The following is a 17,805-nucleotide window of genomic DNA, read 5'->3' as shown; positions in this document are numbered from 1 at the left end:
CCAATGGGATGCAGACGAAGCCCTCATTGGACAGAGCGGTTTCCGGCGCACTGTCTTAAGCCCTGACCGAGCGTGTGAGCCTCGAGTTGGAACGGGCTTGCGAGCCCCTGGCTGTTCTCCTCCCGCGGTCCGCCGCGTTACCTGCCGCACGCGGCAGCCCTTGTTCGCTGGCTACTTAGCCATCGCCCTCACTGTGCGTGGTAGGACACTTGACTTCGTGTCTCGCGATCGTAAGCCTGTGAGGCCAGTTATTCCCAGTTGTTTCATTGTATCGTGCACTGTTCAAGTAAAGTTTTGTGTTTTAATCGAACACTAAGCGGTCTTGGTCGTTCCTGCCCCAAGTCCTCGCCGCCTACAGCCAGCTCTCCAGCAACCAGCATCGTTCCACGGTCCCCCGGCCCTCGACGGTAGACACCTCCAGGGTTCCCACCGAGGTCCGGGACAACAACCTTACAACTACTCAAGTGATCAAATCACTTGTGATCGATTACTTGGTAACTAATTTTGTTATCACTTGAATACTTTTCTGAGGTGATAATCACAAGTGTAATCTGATTAGTTTTGGAAGTACTAAAGTTACTTGTAGGTTGCCATTTACCCTCCACTTCTTAATGGCACCCTTCGCTCGTACCAGTTTTCTTTCAAGGAATCCTCGAACCAAGTCTTGAAGAGAGAGATGGTTTAGCGAAGCTGGTGAATTAAGAAGGTAAGTAGTCTATACAGGGTGCCTCAAGTAGTGGCCAGGCTCTTTAAATCAACCGCAGAAACCGGTTTCTTAACCTACCGCGCTACGACTTTGTGCAGCGTTGCTCTCAGGTGGTGCATCTTTTCTATAAAATTTGCAAAGAGCGAACTTACCTGAGGGAAAAGTAAAAAAGAAGGGTTAACTCCTTTATAAACGCAGCGAAATCATCGGTCTTCAAACAATACGGCGCCTTATTGTTTGAACACCGGTGGCTTTTCTGCGTTTCAATAGGAGTTAAGCCTTTTTTTTTTTTTTTTTACTTTTTCCTCTGGCAAGTTCGCTCTTTGCAAATTTTATAGATAGAATGCACCGCCTATGGGCAACGCTGCACAGAATCGTAGCGCGATAGCTTAAAAAAAGAATTTTTGCAGTTGATTTAAAGGCATGGCCGCTGTCTGAGACACCCTGTAGCTCGACAAATCTAATCCAATAATGGACAGTACGAAGACCCTTTTCATACAAACAGAACACTTTGTCGTTGAAAACTTTAAGTAATCGGGAAACTAACGGTTACTCATTATCGACTACAACAATGAGACTGGGTCGAAAAGGGATGGACAAACACAATGTCTCAAAGTGAGATTGTGATTGCCCGTTGCTTCTCGCCAGAGTCTCGGGGCTTAAGTCAATCATGCTCAACCATCATCTGCTCGTTTGCGCGCCCACGTCCTGTTCATTAATGGTTACTCTTTCAAGAAATGGCCAATTACTTCTCGACTAATCGAATAACCTAACTGACTAATATTTAACCAATAATAATTGTAATTGCAATGGATTAATTTTTTGTTGTTGTTGTTTTACGTGTAAAAGACTGATTTTAGGTTCCGCACGAGTCGTGACTCTACAGTGAACCGCAAAGCACAGTCCCGACTGCAAGTCGTAAATCAAATGTCTGCACAACAGCAATAACCATTTCAACTAGGCATTCCGAAAGAGCATCGCACATCCCCTCCGGGCGAGTGGCTAAAGAGCTCACAAGCCCAAACTTCCGAGCTCATCTCGGCACGCGCAGATAGTTTCTTTTTTATTTCCTCTGACGTCCGTTGAAGTACCGGTGCGACAGCGATACTGTTCTGAAAACAAACGCGCGTGTTACTTAACGCACATTTCCGCCGGGAGAGCAGCTAAATAGCTCACAACGCCAATCCTGCGAGCTCAGCTCGGCAAGTGCAGGTAGTTTATTTTTTATTTACTCTGACATTTATCGAAGTACCGGTGCGACAGCGACAAAATAATGAAAACAAATGCACCCGTGTTACTTCACGCTCGTTTCCGCCGGGAGAGTGCTCACAACCCCGATCCTGGGAGCTGAGTTCGGCACGAGTAGGTGTGCCGAGCTTCCTTTTTCGGCGAAAGCGATTATGGCCTCTTCCTTCCACTCAAAATGACGTTCGTTGTTGACGTTGTAGTACCTGTAGTTTTTGTGGTAGTTGTAGTAGTTACAGTGGTTGTATTAGTTGTAGTAGTTGTTGTTGTGGTAGTAGTTGTCGTTGTCGATGTTGTAGCTTGCGATGTAGGGCGTCTGTCGTCGATGTTGCCAAATCCTTGAAAAAGATCGCCCTCCGCCCGCGGGGTTCGAACCTGGGTCCATTGCGTGCCCTGGGTCCGCTGCGGGCGAAGAGGAGGCGCTACGAACTGAGTTAATCCACAGCTTCCTTTTTTTTTTATTGCTGAGCTAATCTGCATAGTTAATCTACTCAAGAAACAAACACACTTAAAGGGGCCATGAAACGATTCTGAAATCGAATTTAATCCACCGATCGTTGTAAAAGGTGTGAAAAGAAACACAAAAACACGAAAATAGGGAGCCAAAAAAAATTCTTCGCTATAGAACCTTTAAAAGAAAACAGGACTCTTTTGCGCCTTCTTTCCTTCGAAAGCTCTCTGCCTTTTCACTGCGATGCATCCGCGGAACCGCAGCACGTCACTCGAATCCACGTCGCCTATTGGGTAAGAGCCTACCTCACCGGCACTGCAATGATAAACAATAAATAGCCGGCGAATGTTTCCTAAAAGTTTTGTTAAATAATATTGAGATCCACGTTTTGTAGCATAATTAGAGATGTGACGAAAATTACCAAATTTGATAATGCTGAGAGCCAAGCGCCATCTATCGTGTTGTAAACGAAACAACTACTGCGCTTGCGCAGTAGGGACGACAGCGTCGCTTCTACTCTTAGTTACTTGTTCGCGACGACCAACGGACGTTTATTTTTCTACGTTTAGTAGGGTACGTTGTTGGGCTAGTTGGTTCATCTTAGTAAAACATAACGCCTGTCCTGTATACTTATTGTCCTTGTCTTTATGTTGCGCTATTTTATATATTTTTCTACGTGTTCTCGCGCGTCCCGACTGCAAACAGCAAGAAAAAAGTACATGAAACAGACAGGCCACGACGAACAAGAACGCTGGATCCACAAACACCCGAGAAAAGCAACAACGGCCACAAATCCACCGACCCCGACCAAGCGAGTTCGGGAGATTATAGGCCTAGCAGGCATCCCTACTCGGCGCAGCGTTGCTTCAACTGTACTTGGCCAAGACCGTCTGCCCACGACCGGCTGGCTTGCTGAATGGCGCGACCCTTGTGGACCCTTCCCGTATTATTTTTTTCCGAGGCAGTAGTGATGAACACTGTTGTCGAAAAGGAACTCTCGTCGATTCTATCTTGTTTTGTGTGATATAGAGCTCAAATAAACGCCGTATGGATTACCTTCGTAACACAGTATGTACATTTTGTTATTAGTATGCCATTTTTATTCTGACACGACTGCACGTCACTGTCGAGCTATAACAGTGCGTGGGAGCTACGTGCAATGTTGGTCCAACCTTCCTTTGCCGAGTGTCACGTCAGTATCGAGTTGCAATCGTAAAAGATCGGTCCCGAAGCGGTTACCAACACCGCGAATACAGCACTTCCATGAAACGCGCGCGTCCGCTCCGAGTGTGAACAGGTATTTACGTGGCTCTTGCTGACACTGTCGTAGTTCAAACGCATCTTTTTTAACGTCGGCTTGCTCCTGCATTTCCGAAGCAGCGAAAAACGCCGCGGCATTTTGTTTCCATCTACGTCGCTTTGCAAACGACTGACACGGGCCGCCTTTTACCAACAATGACAGTTGGGTTGACTTCTGGAGTCTTCACCGGATGACTCTTCGCACTTCTTATAACAGGCATTCCAGCGTATGGGACTTGTCCCATGCTGTCGCAGTAGCCCAACATATCTCAATAAATTTCGCTCAGCTGCGATGTGTCCATGGCTATCGCGGCGATGAGAGGCGACGATTGAAAAAATACGTCGGTGACATCAGCGCCATCAGCGCAGTAAAACCTACCGGCGCACCCCCAACTCGCCGCCGCTAACGCTCCCATTCTCCTACTGTCGAGAAAACTTCTGGTTCCTGTGCCAGAGTACGTCACCACCGTCAAAATTACGCCTCAACTTGTCTTGCGGTCAGTCGGAGAGAAAGAAAAAGTCGATATTTCATTAATTTTTTGTGTAGAAGTTAATAAACCGAGACGAAAACGGTTGCCTGTTCGGCATTCAATGAAAGTTGAAGGTTTAATGTAAAAGTTTTCTGGCAAAAGTAAAAAGGTCAGTTCTTGGTCCCCTTAAACTAAATGTGGACAAAACAAGGTACATTATATTTGGACCTATCAACAACCACGACAATAGTGTAATACATCTGCAATATAATAGTTCCCCATTATTCAGGTTATAGGACAAAAGTTTCTTGGCGTCAGGTTTAATGACACACTTACTTGGAACACTCACGTGAACAAATCAAAAGGGGACTTATCGAGAACAGTAAGCTGTATATACAAAGTCGCAAATTTATTACAAAAGTAGTTTATCAAAAAGTTATATTACTCATTGTTTTACTGAAAAATTTTTTGTGAAATTATAGAATGGAACCCCTTCCACAAATTATAGCAAATTAATTATTCCCCAGAAACAGGTTTTCCTTATTTTAGAAAACTATCAAGGAAAGGGTCGTGATTTTTATAGCAGTGTATATTTTACAAAACATAACATGCCTAAAGCAAACCAGATTTGTTACTTTGAACTTATGCAGACAATATACAAAGAAAATATTTATCAAATGGTTGAAGTGCCATCGCAAGCTTATCTTCTCAGAAACGCCAAGCACAAGGCGCCTAAGGTGAGGACAAGTTATGGAAAACAAAAACTAACTTAACAGGTTCTTACATTGGTAAACATTCTTGATGGGCGTACTGATTTTGCAGTATCAATTAATAGATGTAAAAGTAACTACAGACGCACGCTTGTACACAACTCGATATATTACGCGTAGTAAAAATTGAAAGTGACACTTTCGTTATGCACCCATCAGTGTCGCAATGACAAATCTGTTTTTACATACGCGTAACTTTTTGTGTACATGTTTTTTGTGCATTTTTCCTCAATGCTGAATGCTGGGCTAGTTGTTATTGGACCTGGGTTACCAAAGGCATGGTAGCGCTTTTTATACGAGGACAAAAGAAAGAAAAACGAGACAGACACGAGGCGTGACGGCAACTATTTAATAAGATGCAGTCAGCGCTCATGTCTGCCTTGTCTTTCTTTCTTTTGTCCTCGGCTAAAAAGTTCTACCATGCCTTTGGCAACCCAAGACATTTTTCCTCCTTTGGGTTTTTTGTAATTATACGTCCGTGATTACTAATCACTTACGTATGAATGATAGTTATCTTTGTGTGGCATTATCTGGCTAGGTTTATGTTCTTAAAGCGGTAGGAAAAATCAATCCAAGTTTATGTTGGTAAAATATTTTCTATAATATTGTGTAAAAGGTATTCATGTTTTCTGCTTCGTAGATATATGTTGTTTATTTTCTTTATGTATATATGGCGACTAATACAAGCTGTGCTGTTATGAACTGTGTGGGGGGGGGGGGGGGGGGGGTCGCAGGGGCCCAGTAAGGCAGAAATGCCTTTTGTCTCTACCTCCCTACCGGGCTTGGCCCGTGAGAAACCAAAACAAACTTCAAACTTATATTACCCCCGTCTTAATATATGGTTTTTGCGGTGCCCGAGGGGGATCGATGGCAGAGTGGGCTAGCGAACACCGCCTTGGAGCACGGGGAGCGAGAGCTCGCGCTGCATAACCCAGGGATCCTGTGATCGATCCCCACCCCTGCCCGTTTCGATCTGGACGAGCATCGTACCAGCGTGCGGTCGTGTATCACTACTGCGTGATGCATGTTAAAGACTCTAGGCTAGCGGATTGTATTGCAATGGCTAAATTGATCATCTATACAGCTGAGAGCCAAAAGGCCCTTTGAAGCAGACTAACCTCAGGCTGTATAAGCATACACACAGCAGTATTTAGTTTCGTAGCAGTCGGTGCCCTTTGCAAGCTTTTTCTGGAGAAAAATAAGAAAATAAAAGATATCGAAATGCATAGTGCTGATAATTCTAAGAGCTCGTGCCGGGACAGGCGCGTTCACGCGCTCCCAAACAAAAATAAACAAAAGCGTTCGGAGAAATAGGAAATAAAACATAAGTGTTCGCGGGAAAACAAATGTTTATTTTGTTTAGAGCGCTTTTGCCCACTCACCCCACGGTGCGTCAACGACTTTGCCGAGACATGTCGCAGCTATCGATGTGACTCTACAGAAAGTTACCACAGGACCGCTCAATTTTTATTTTCGTTCCTCTGACGTCTGCTGAAATACCGGTGTGAGAGCAATATCAGTCTGAAAACGTTAAATGCGAACTGAAGACACTTTTACTTTGTCTTTTGACGGCATTCATGTGCTTCCCAATGGTTCAAAAATAAACGCCGTGCGCATACCATTTCTATTACATAAAGCGCTCAAAATAGGCAACCTGAGTTTCTTCTTTTCTTTGTTTTTTTTTATTGCATTCTCCGCTTTTTGTTATCCAAGATTCAGGATCTATTACTTAGTACCAGACTTGTACGTAACGACTTACAAGTAACTGATTACTTGTAATCAATTACGTTTTGTTCTAACTTTTTTAACGCTTCAATTACTTTACCTTTTATGCGGTAACGTTTGCTATAAATCAATTAATATTTTTTTTGTAATCAATTATATGTTTCCAAAAGAGCTAAAACTATTTAGTTCAGATTCTTTACGTAAAAAATCGATGTCTGTTCGAGCGTCTTTCGTGTATGTTGCACCAATGTTCGACACTTTTTTTTTTTTTTTGCACCCCTAAACAAATAAAAAATAAGATACTAAGATCACACAGGGATTAGAATGTCAACGCGCTCAACGACGTTTTGACTTTCGAGCTATCGAGAATGCTTTGTTTCCTGTGTACAGGCTTTTACGATCTGGGTTTGCCGCGGCATAGACAACTGTTCTGCACTGGCCTCATCTAGCCACGAGGAGGACCCCCACCCCCCTCCCTCCCTCCCTCCCTCCCATTTCCACCACGAAAGAGTTCAACAGCGTGTGCTTGTATCGAACTTCAACTGCTGTTAATGTTTAACAAGTTATGATTGAAAAAAAGAAACAAAATGTAATTACTTTGAACATATCTATGCACTTTTGGCTACGTAATAAAAAGTTAAAAAAGTAACGTGAAAAGTAAAGAATTACTTTCTGTTAATTCTTCAAATACTTTTGTGATGCAGAAATTGATTACTCTGAAAAGTGACTTTTTCAACAAAGCATTCATAATTTTAATTGGTTTCTTGTTTTTAGTAACGGACACAAGACGGCTTAGAACCCAACAAGAGGTAAATTAGGCTTAGAATTAAATAAAGTGAATCAGAGTTGATCTTAATTATCGCCTTGTCGCACAATCGACAAGTCAACTGAAACGAAACCGAAGGAAAATCTTTCCGATCGCGAATGGAAAATTCATCTGGGTTAGTTCTAAATAGCGGAAAGCAGTTATGAGCTTTCTCACACAATTTGTTTCGTCCCGACTTCTCGGCACAAGGCAGCAAGGCATGCGAGTCTACTCACGCGTTTTGTATAAAAGCAGCACATGCGCACGGATCATCTGTGTTCTTTGTTATACCTCACAAAACAAAAGAGTCAAATCAAAGCGAAAACAAGCAAAATGGTTTTCGAAAAATTTGGTCAGACAAGGTATTTATTGCGTTTGCTTTTGGTTTTGCGGATTGGAAAGAATTGAATATAGCATACCCAGGGGGATCACCCGTAAACAACAGGCGCAAATATGACTGAGTGCAATGACGCAGTCATTCGTTAGCCACACTTTCTTATTCATTTCGAGGAGTTAAGCACAATTTGTAACTTCAACAATAACTGTAATCTTGCCGCGTGCATGACCAAGAAAGAACGCTTCTCCGTACTTCTAAAAGATTTGAGTTTAACAGTTTTTTTCTTACGCTAGTGTAACAGATGAGGAGGACAACCTGACCTTGCCGAGTCAGTCTCGCGAACATTCTATGTGGAATATTCGATATACCGAGTGTTGTATATAAGGAGCTTACCGCGCCCAGACTCTCCCGACGACGACGCACTCTCGCAGTTCCGCTCCAGCCAGCCGTCACGCCGACGACGCGACGTTCGCTGCTGCTGTTTCGACGCTCATTCTTTTGTTTCTGGCACAAGTTCGCCGATGAAACCTTTACTTTCAGTTGACGCTCGTCGAGTCTCCTTCCATCCGCCACACTATCATATTTATTCATTCGGTAAACATGATATATTTTATTTTATTAGTTACATGCAGAACACAACAAAGCCGTCCTTGATTTATTAAAAAAACACAGGTGAGTTAAGGAACAGACATTTTCGGAACGAGCACGTTGAGAGTGGATATCAGTCTCTTCCTAACTAGCAAAGAAAAAACACAAATGGACTGTGAGTAATATTGATGAGAATCATTTGTTACGTACAGCTTTACACACAGACGAGAGGATGAGGACAAGGTTATCATCATGCTACGAACCGGTATGAGTAGATCTTTCTAACGCTAAAATGATTAACTAGTTCATGAAAAGAGGCATAGAAAGTGGTCGAATAAGGGAGTGTGACCAAGTTCCGATGTGTAGTGGTCTTTATGAAGTAACCTGATGTGCATTCACACCAATGAGTAAGATTATTGTTTTGTCAGCCGACTAGCGCATGAGTCTTTGGACATAATGGTGTTAGATATCGATCGCGATCGTACGATTAGACGGTCAAACACACATATTCGTAGGTGACCACATCAAATAAAGATAATTCAATTGTCGACAGTAACGCAAAAACAATTTTTTACAATAAATCATAAATAAAAGGCATGCCCGCTAAGGCTAAGGCATCGTTCAAAACGTAAGGCATTCCGTCGTTCCAAACGCAAAGCCTTCACCTTGAAACTATTGATGTCCCAGAAATTATTAACACAGCCGAAGGAATGGGATGTCTAACATAACATGGAAATACACAACTTCACATGAGACGTGTTATCCTGCGACTGGTCCTCTTGTTCCTCGCTTGGCGTCCAAAAATGGCAAGCACTTTGTCACTCACTGTGTCGGGTACACATATACAACACAATCAGAACACACACGTCGGAAATACGTTTCGGCCGTCTGCGGGGCGGGATTCTTCCGTAAAGTGAACGTTTACCATTTTTCTTTCGTTCGAACAAAGACTGTGAGCCGTACTGCGGACCTTTTGTGTTGGTAGGTATCATTTTCCTAGCCCTGCATGCCGTTCTATTTTCCCTGTATCAACTGTGTTGTCAGTGCTTCCGAACAAGCTTTCTTATTCAATATGCACCGCAATCCTACTCCATAACTATATACAGTTTCTTGATTGCACTTTGGTTCGGAGTTTAGTATGGTGTTTTTTTACGTTACGATTAACCCCGAGTGAATTTGAGTAAAATTAAATTGAGCTATATTAGTGAATAATGGCAAATCTTCAGGCAACTCACCGAGACTACAGATACGAAAAATGCGATTTTTTTTTTGTATAATAAATGTTTTATAACCTCCTTCAATAAGGTTTAGTCGTCAAGAATATGTTACTGAAGAACAGGTTGCTTGCGAGCTGCAGCATATAAAAGGCGTCCACTCAATGGAAGCAAATAGATTATCAAGTGAGCTGCTTTTTGGGTAACCAGAACATGGTCATACTCAGTCAAGTTTCGTTTACAAGGATGCTCACCAGAATAAATAATGACTTTTGAATACGTCAGCTGAGAATATCGAAAATAAAACTAAGAACACGAGTGACAGAAGCATGACAAAGCCTCCTCAAGATTTACTCTAAGACGCCCTCGATTTCGCTGAATGTAATCATTTCCCTTTTGTTTTGTTTTCTCGCAGTTATAAGGCTGTTGAGTGCGATTGCTTTCCCGAGGTATTCAGATGAGTTGTTTGGTTTAAGCCTTGAAAAGAAAGCACCTTCCGCGCCGCAGCACCAGATTGTTTAGCTTCGAAGATTCCCATCGACATCGATGTTGTTTGAGCCTCTGGCGTATTCAGTTCCAGACTTGCTCTTCGAGGATCGCGTCGCCATTGCGGGAGCAGGCGTACTTCTTGATGGATCCGTTGTTGGGGTTCGAGTTGTCACCCACCGAGGACACGTGCGTCGAGACTGACATACGAGTCATCGCCATGCTTTGGCCCCGTCGACTCGAGAAGCCGCGCTGCAGGCGATATCTCCCGTAGGAACGTTTCAGCAGGTACAGCACCTGAAAGCGAGAAACGAATCTTCAGAGTAATGATCATGCAAGAATAACCTCTTATTCGACCATGTTCCATTACATTGTAAGTATGGCAGCAGTTAAAAACTGAAACCAACACCTAGATCGGCAAAAATGAAGTAAAGTGTTATGGCCCGGTCTTACGGACATGTTAAATGACTTCTGAGCGAACTGCTTTAGCAAATCATTGAACACACGCTAATTGGTACGCGCATGGTCCAGAACACGAGCTGGTTTGCCGATTGTTTGAAGGATTTTGTTCCGAAAGCCTTTGTCATGTTCCCGCAACAGAATTATTACCGCCAAAGTGGGTCGTCAACACCCGAAGCGGACACAAGACAGACATACCGGCGCCTCGATTAAAGCTATATTATCAAATGCGGTCCTAAAGTAACGGAATCCGATGAAGGTTAGTTAAAGCAAATGCTATGTATTCCAGATTCAAATCTAATGTCAGTGAAATCCTTGTGGTTTAAGTTAAGCGTTGTGCTTTTGCTGGCGTCTTGGGTCCATATGCCTAGAGTAATCCACTTATTGCTGTAGTATTTTTTTCGAGCGCAGCACTTAAGCGCCCGTTTCCGGCTTGAGCGGCGTCGCCGTCGCCATCGGCGTAACCATGAGGTCACGTGACCCCCTTCACGAGGGTCACGTGACCTCACGGTTCAGCCGACGGCGACGGCGATACCGACACCGCTCGGAGGGCGGGGTAGCTGGCACGATGAGGAGGTGTATAATCCAAGCGTAGTTCTACGCTTGGATTATACACGATGCCAAGCCGAACCCTAACGCAGCACTTGTATTCAATCTGTGTCTGCAATCGATCCCACTGTGATGACTTCAAAAGACCAGTACACGAACTTTCCTTTGATCAATGATGATTCTGTGTAATGCTGGTTCAGAACACTTCGCATATGGCTGCACATCCAGGCCATCAAGATAATCGGTGAATCGAAAGGGCGGAGGGTAAGAATATTGTAGATAGAAAACTTCATTCGGTTCTATCCGAGATGTAGCGCACATGAAAACACTCCATTGTTCATAAACCGAAGTAACTTAAACCAGGTTATAACAAACTGCTCCCAATACTCGTTCAGCTTCGTCTCAATTATTGAACACAAACAGAGAGTATCTGTGTGCACGCAAATCCAGGACCATGCATTCAAAAGGCTACTAAAGTGACTGGTATACATAAGCTGCACAACATGACGAGCAGTTGAGATAATTGATATGGCTAATGAAGTCCGATGGGTGTCGCGAAAAGCTTTAGCGACGCAGTTTTTTTTCGAGCACCGCTGAAGCTGCAGTCTCCAATACAATGAGGTGACTTGCCAGCCGCCGAGCAGGAGGATGGCGGGGAAGGTAGAAAATGGGAACCACGCTGTTTCGGCTACCACCATTTTGCCATCCAGAACAGTGTGCGCGCAGATCAGTACGAGCCAGATCGACAATCTGAGGGCTCTGACACGAGAACTGCGGCCGAGCGCGCGCTTTCGTGAAGAGGCCGCCAGTGGCTACCTAGGAGCCGTTTCGCTCAGTCAATGGGAGAATGGGCATTTCTTTCGCGTTCTTTCGCGGTTACGGACGCTGTCGGCTACGCTCCATAGGATAGTTAATGCTTTCGTATTAAAAGACGATCGGAATGCGCCAATGTCGCTGTCGTGGCGTCGTCCCAACTCATTGCTGCAGAAGCTTCCGTGGACTTCGGAACAAAGAGCGAGCCACAGCAGCCATAGCAGATCAGACGTCTGCCATATCCACCTGCACTGCTGTGCCACCGCCATAGATCACAGCTGGCAGTTTACTATGATGCTTCCATTAAGTCATCGGGCAGAAATAAAGAGACCACATTTGTGGACAGGGCAAACACACCAGTCGGAAATACGCTCCAGGCACCAGATACAATGAATGGACCGATCGCCACTGGGACAACTCTCTCTACCGTTTGATGGACGCGCGTGTTGCACATCGGCTCTTTCAAATACACCACGCATAAACGTTTCGAGCACGTACTGCCAATCCTCTCTAGCTACCCTGATGCTCACATAAATGGTACAACTAGTACCTGTTCGTCGCCACTTCCGTTAGGACTGTGATTCCTGACGCTTTCCAATGTGCGCGCGGATATTTCGCGCCCTAGTCTACGGATGTCCATGGTTGGTTTCCGAGCTCACAGAGCATCCGTTTGTTTATTTTGACTAAATGTTTACTTTTAAATCCTCTCCTGTTAAGCAAGAGCAATTAAGGCAGACAGCGTAGACCAGAAAGTTTAAAATATATATACTTATAAGGTGGTGAAGCACCGATTACATAACACTTCTAACTGGGGAAAATAAACCCTTGAGGCGAACCGAGGCAAAATCTTATGAAGCGAAGCTAACAGGCCTTCCAAGCAAATATGGTAAGAAAATTACTTTGTTCCCCCAGCGCCGTGAAGTCTCAAGAACATTTGAAGCGCCCTTTTAGCCTTATTAGCTCGAAGAATCGATCGGCTCTCAAAGTTCTTGTCTGCGTGCGTTACTGTTTTTTGTTCCGTTTTTTTTTTGTACATGAAATACTGCATATACCCCCCCCCCCCTTTTTTTCCTTCTCTGCTCCCTCCCCAGAACCTGCTTGATGGCCGTCGTTTGAACGGAGACGAAATAAATGTCGTTGTGAGTTGAAAGAGTTGTATCGTCTGTTTGCGTCCCAGATTTGTGTTTATTCTTTCCGGTTGCTTAAGTATTTACCAACACGCTCGTTTTTTAATGTACATCATTTCTACTTCGAAGTTCGTACTGTCTGAGCCCGGTTTTGCAGACTTGTGCATTTTTATGTTATGTTAAAAGGTTCGGAGAATTATCAAACGATCTTCGAATCCTGGAAGGCTTGCACATTCTGAATTCTGGAAGGAAAGGGCGACGCAAAAACGTCAACTCACGTTGCCCTTTAGCTCTGCTTCATACAGTATAGCAAAAAACACAGGAGCACCGCACATGCTTCGCAGTGAGTGCTGCATTTTGTTGTCTCTGCCCGCTTTACCTATTCAATCAGAGTGAGCAATATCGTCGTCTACTCCTTGCAGAGAAGGAGCAGTGGTCGCAAGGTGAGGCGTCCAGGCGCCGAACGCGGGTGTCACATGCGGTTTCTGGTCATGGCTGTATTATCTTTTCTACGTGTTTTGGAAATCCAGTAGTTATTAACGAACGAGGACATAGCCTTTAAGAAAGAGAAAAGGAAATATCTCGAAGGGTACGCTGTTTTGTCGACTAACAATAGCCAGCGACTAACAATTAAGAAGAACGAGAAATCCACAGCCGAAATGTCGCCTGCTACCCAGACATCGAGGAGCAAACAGCTGTGAGGGCGGAGTTTCGCTGCATGCGTCACCGTACCTCCTCTCTGAGGCCAACTCCTCCTCTCATGCTGGAAGGACGCGTTTGGGTTGACCTGCGCGCCGTATGGCCTAGAAAATCGAATGCCATTCATGCATGCAGCCAGACATAACAAGAGACAGGCGTCCAAGCAAGCACACATGCATGCGAGCAAACTCCAGCCAGGAAGCAAGCAGAGACAGCGCTGGGCCGCAGATGCACTCACAGGACGTGGCACAGACACGGACAAGGGGCCCGTCCGTGTACGCGGCCAGCAACGAACGCGCTGCCTCAGGAAGCGAGGACTTGGGTACGCGTCGAGCGCCGTCGGTCACTGGCCCTCGCCAGCGACGACTCCAATTTGGCGAGTTCGATGGACCGAGTGATTTGTCCCTGAATCTGCCATGGGGGAAGGGGACGGAGAAGAACAAAATAGGGGAAGGGGGCGAACGACTTCTGGTATAGTGACCGCCATGCGCATAGCCATGCTCTCGCTTTGCGATTCTGCGACTCATTAAGGCTGGTCTACACATTCGCTTACGAGTGTGCTGGACTGCGTTGCAACTGTTTGTGACCGCTAACGTCGAGACAACACACTGGCACACTGGCGCTATCTATGTGGTAGCCCTCAAGCACTTACGACCCGCGTATACTTATCGCCCAACATTTTACTCTTCATTCTTTCGTCGTGGGTAAGAGACAATTCCATTTCTCAGACACACGGTTAACAGGATAACGAACGTTACCGTGCATGCGTTTCCGACACTGGCCTTATACATTATTTTCGTTGTACAGACGGCACTCGCGAACGACATATCTCACCGCGGCTTACGGACAGTGCGAAAAGTACGGTATCGTCAAGAGAGGTCGCAAAGGCATTGATCCTACTAATCGAGAGGACAACGATGTAGCTTTAAAATGAAGGAAGATGGAGGTCATTTTTCTCGCTGTGCATGGCACTGCTAAGGCATACGAAGTAGCGCCCACTCCTGACGCCTATCAGCGGCAAGATATTTCGGCGACGCCCCATTGTAGCTCCTATTCTTGAAATCACGACTACGAGTTTCCCCACCTTGATGTCACGCGTTGAGATCTTGGCTGCGTGTCATCAGCTGCTAACGACGCCCCATTATAGCTCCTATTCTTGAGATCACGACTACGAGTTTCCCACCTTGATGTCACGCGTTCAGATCTTGGCTGCGTGTCATCAGCTGCTAACAAGTTCAATAGTGTGTGTTAATGATACGTCGAAAGCTTGTAGTCATTACATGCTCAACTGCAGGACAGTGGAACTTGACTTCTTGGACAATGTCTTCCCTGCCGTCGATGAAAGCCGGATATATCTTATTAGAGACGCTCTAGTAAGCTCTCTGCTAATCGTGGAATGTCGACCGCAGCCACGCTGCTTGTCGCGCACGGCGCCACGGTGCAGTTATGCTGCTGAGGCAGTGTGACCTGCTACGTGCCGATTTTTTTTAAGGTACCGAAATTTAGTTTATGTTGCGGATAAATACGCAACGCTGTTTTGGCAATAAGAGGGAAGCTCATAATATAATGAGCCTAGTTAAACACTGTGCCGAGATCTAGTTACTTCAGATGATAACAAAAATAGTAAAGAACATGCACCTGGGTTTGCTTATATGCGAAGTGCAATGAACTACGACCATATATTTTACCTTACCTGGAACGCACAATCGCACCAATGTTTTCGAAAACTACAAGGCATGACGGCGACAATAGTGTGTTATTAACTAAAAAAAGAAATATAAATTGTTAATTACCTATGATAAACTGTGAGGTACATTTAAATGACAGAGTTAATTATTATTCAACGATCAAGTCATTAGGGCTAAAACAGAAGCTTCGGCGATGGAATATTCACCGGACTGACAAGTATACACGGCCACGCTGTACACTATAACAGTTATTATTTAATATGCTCTAATGTAAATACAAATCCCTTTCCGCTCTTCAGACAAATGCCATGATGTGTTTAAGTTTATGCTATGGCTCCGTAACTTGCATAAAATCAACGAGTGCATCCAAGACTTCAGAGTCTTTATGCACGTTAAGCGGTATTCACACGGGGGAAAATTCCGCGGAGGGATGTCGGTGACATGATCAGAAAGCGTAACTTCTCAACTTCGTCGTTCACATGGACAAGGTGCCAGGGGCTGGGAAGTCGGCGTCATCTGTCAAACTTAGTGGAATCTGACACCACCGCACACCATCCTTGACACCACCGCAAATAATTCTGAGGGTTTCTACACTTGGTACCAAAGTTTTTGACGTCAAATTACCTTTATAATCAAGCCAATTTGTCGCCAAACAGTGATTGTTTGTGCCGCCTGAGCATCTCCCACTCCCCCTGGGGCCCGCGGAGTTCACTGCGCCGCATCGAAAAAGCGTGAAGCTCTTTTACGTGATGCGCGCTCCCTGGAGGAATTCCTGGGATTTCTCCGTTTTGTGAATACCGCTTTATGGAGTTAAAAAGAAAACCTTAGAGAAACTGGACTTTTAGAACGGGAACCACAAACATACAACAAAACGAATGCGAAAAAAAATCAGTGTGATATTAAAAATGCCATGCAGGGGGCTTGCAAACGACAAGGCCGGAGTGTTCATGCGTGCGTAAAAGCAGACAAACAAAAACACCGCAGTGCTCTAACAACAAAATTCGCAGCAACATAAACGTGATCACTACCCAGCCAATCACTGCAATCTACGCATTGATTCCGGCCATGAAGGAACTAAATTTTTTTTTAACAACTCTGCGTTTTCTGTTTTGACACTGTGCGTGACTTTTCCCTGGTTTCCTATGTAGACTGTTACAGCGCTAGACTCATTTTTGACCTCAACTAAACGCTTCTGTTCTTGTTTTGTTTGTCCACAAATGGCAGTGTTTCGGTTCCGTCTACTTGGAGAAAGAGTGAAAACGCACGTATATTTATTATTGCAGTTTAGGTATAAACAAAACACTGCATAACCCAGGTAGCACAGCTCTTTGAGCTAAAACTTTGTGCTTGTCTGTGGGTCACAAGGGTCCTGTTTTGGGTCACAAAAGTGCCTGAAGAAGCCAAGATAGAGCCGAACTTCACCTTCCTTGGCTAGAGGTTGAAAATCTTAGCACTAATTCACGAAACAAATGCCAAAGTTAGGTTCATTATTGGTAGTTCGGCTGCAGTCTGGCTTCTCATGGCCGAAATCGCCAAGCAAGTGCCAGATTTTGGCTTTGCTTCCGGTTGTTCGGTTATCATGTGGCACCTTTGGGCTTAAATTGCCAAACAAGTGGCAGATTAAGGCTTCACTGCTGCCTTCTTTTCTTTTTTTGTTCATACGTGGCATTTTTTGCTCAGGTCTGGCACTGAAGCAATTATGTAACTTGTCAGAGAAAAGTTAGAAAATAGGAAAACCGCAAAGGCAATTACTCAGGCACTAGCTAACCCCTCGGAGCAAATCCGTATTAGGCCCAAATGAGGTCCATAGGACTGTCAGGATGTGCCGAAATTGGCCCTTCTCTCGCGTTCTACCTGGATAAACACCCACCTGACTCAACTGCTACGCGTTACACGAGGATTTTGCAAATCATCGAATAGTGCGACCGAACTTGGGGGTACGTAATGACACAACCAAATCTATCATTTTCACTCAGGCGATAGATTAATCATTTGCCTTACTGTGATAAGTTGTAGGATGAAACTTACCTCTCCATTGAGATAGCAGAATATAACAGCTACAAAGAATCCCTGCAAAAAAAAAAGGCAAAGCAAATACAATTATAGAAGCGAATCACTCACACAAAACATTGAAACAGAACATCCATATCAGCCTGCTTCAAAGCTCACACATTTTACTATTTTTTCCTTATAAAGTTGAGCAATAGCTGGCGGAAAATACGTTGCAGGGACACACTCTTTGGGATTTTTTCAGCGAAAATATTATAGACATCTATTTTAAAATACTATGTATTAATCAAATCAAATCAAAATGATGAAAGGATATTTTTAACACCTAAGTTGGTGCAATGTCACTAAAAAAACAACAAGTTTT

At 44.4% G+C, this 17,805-nt stretch overlaps 1 protein-coding gene across 1 annotated transcript in view; it reads right to left on the bottom strand.

The window, feature by feature from the left end:
* Positions 1-8,373: 8,373 nt before the first annotated feature.
* The window catches only part of LOC8027468 (calcitonin gene-related peptide type 1 receptor), a 62,341-nt gene continuing 52,909 nt past the window's right edge, over positions 8,374-17,805 (bottom strand). The window contains exons 13-14 of the mRNA XM_042293913.1: positions 17,460-17,501; positions 8,374-10,393 (exon numbers count right to left, since the gene is read on the bottom strand). Of these exons, the coding sequence (XP_042149847.1) occupies positions 10,181-10,393; positions 17,460-17,501 (255 nt within the window). The 3' untranslated portion in view covers positions 8,374-10,180. The remainder of the gene's footprint in view (positions 10,394-17,459; positions 17,502-17,805) is intronic.

Source organism: Ixodes scapularis, unplaced genomic scaffold, assembly GCF_016920785.2.
Source record: "Ixodes scapularis isolate PalLabHiFi unplaced genomic scaffold, ASM1692078v2 PGA_scaffold5__190_contigs__length_132052651, whole genome shotgun sequence".
Lineage (NCBI taxonomy): Eukaryota > Metazoa > Arthropoda > Arachnida > Ixodida > Ixodidae > Ixodes > Ixodes scapularis.
This window is presented reverse-complemented; position numbering and strand designations above follow the sequence as displayed.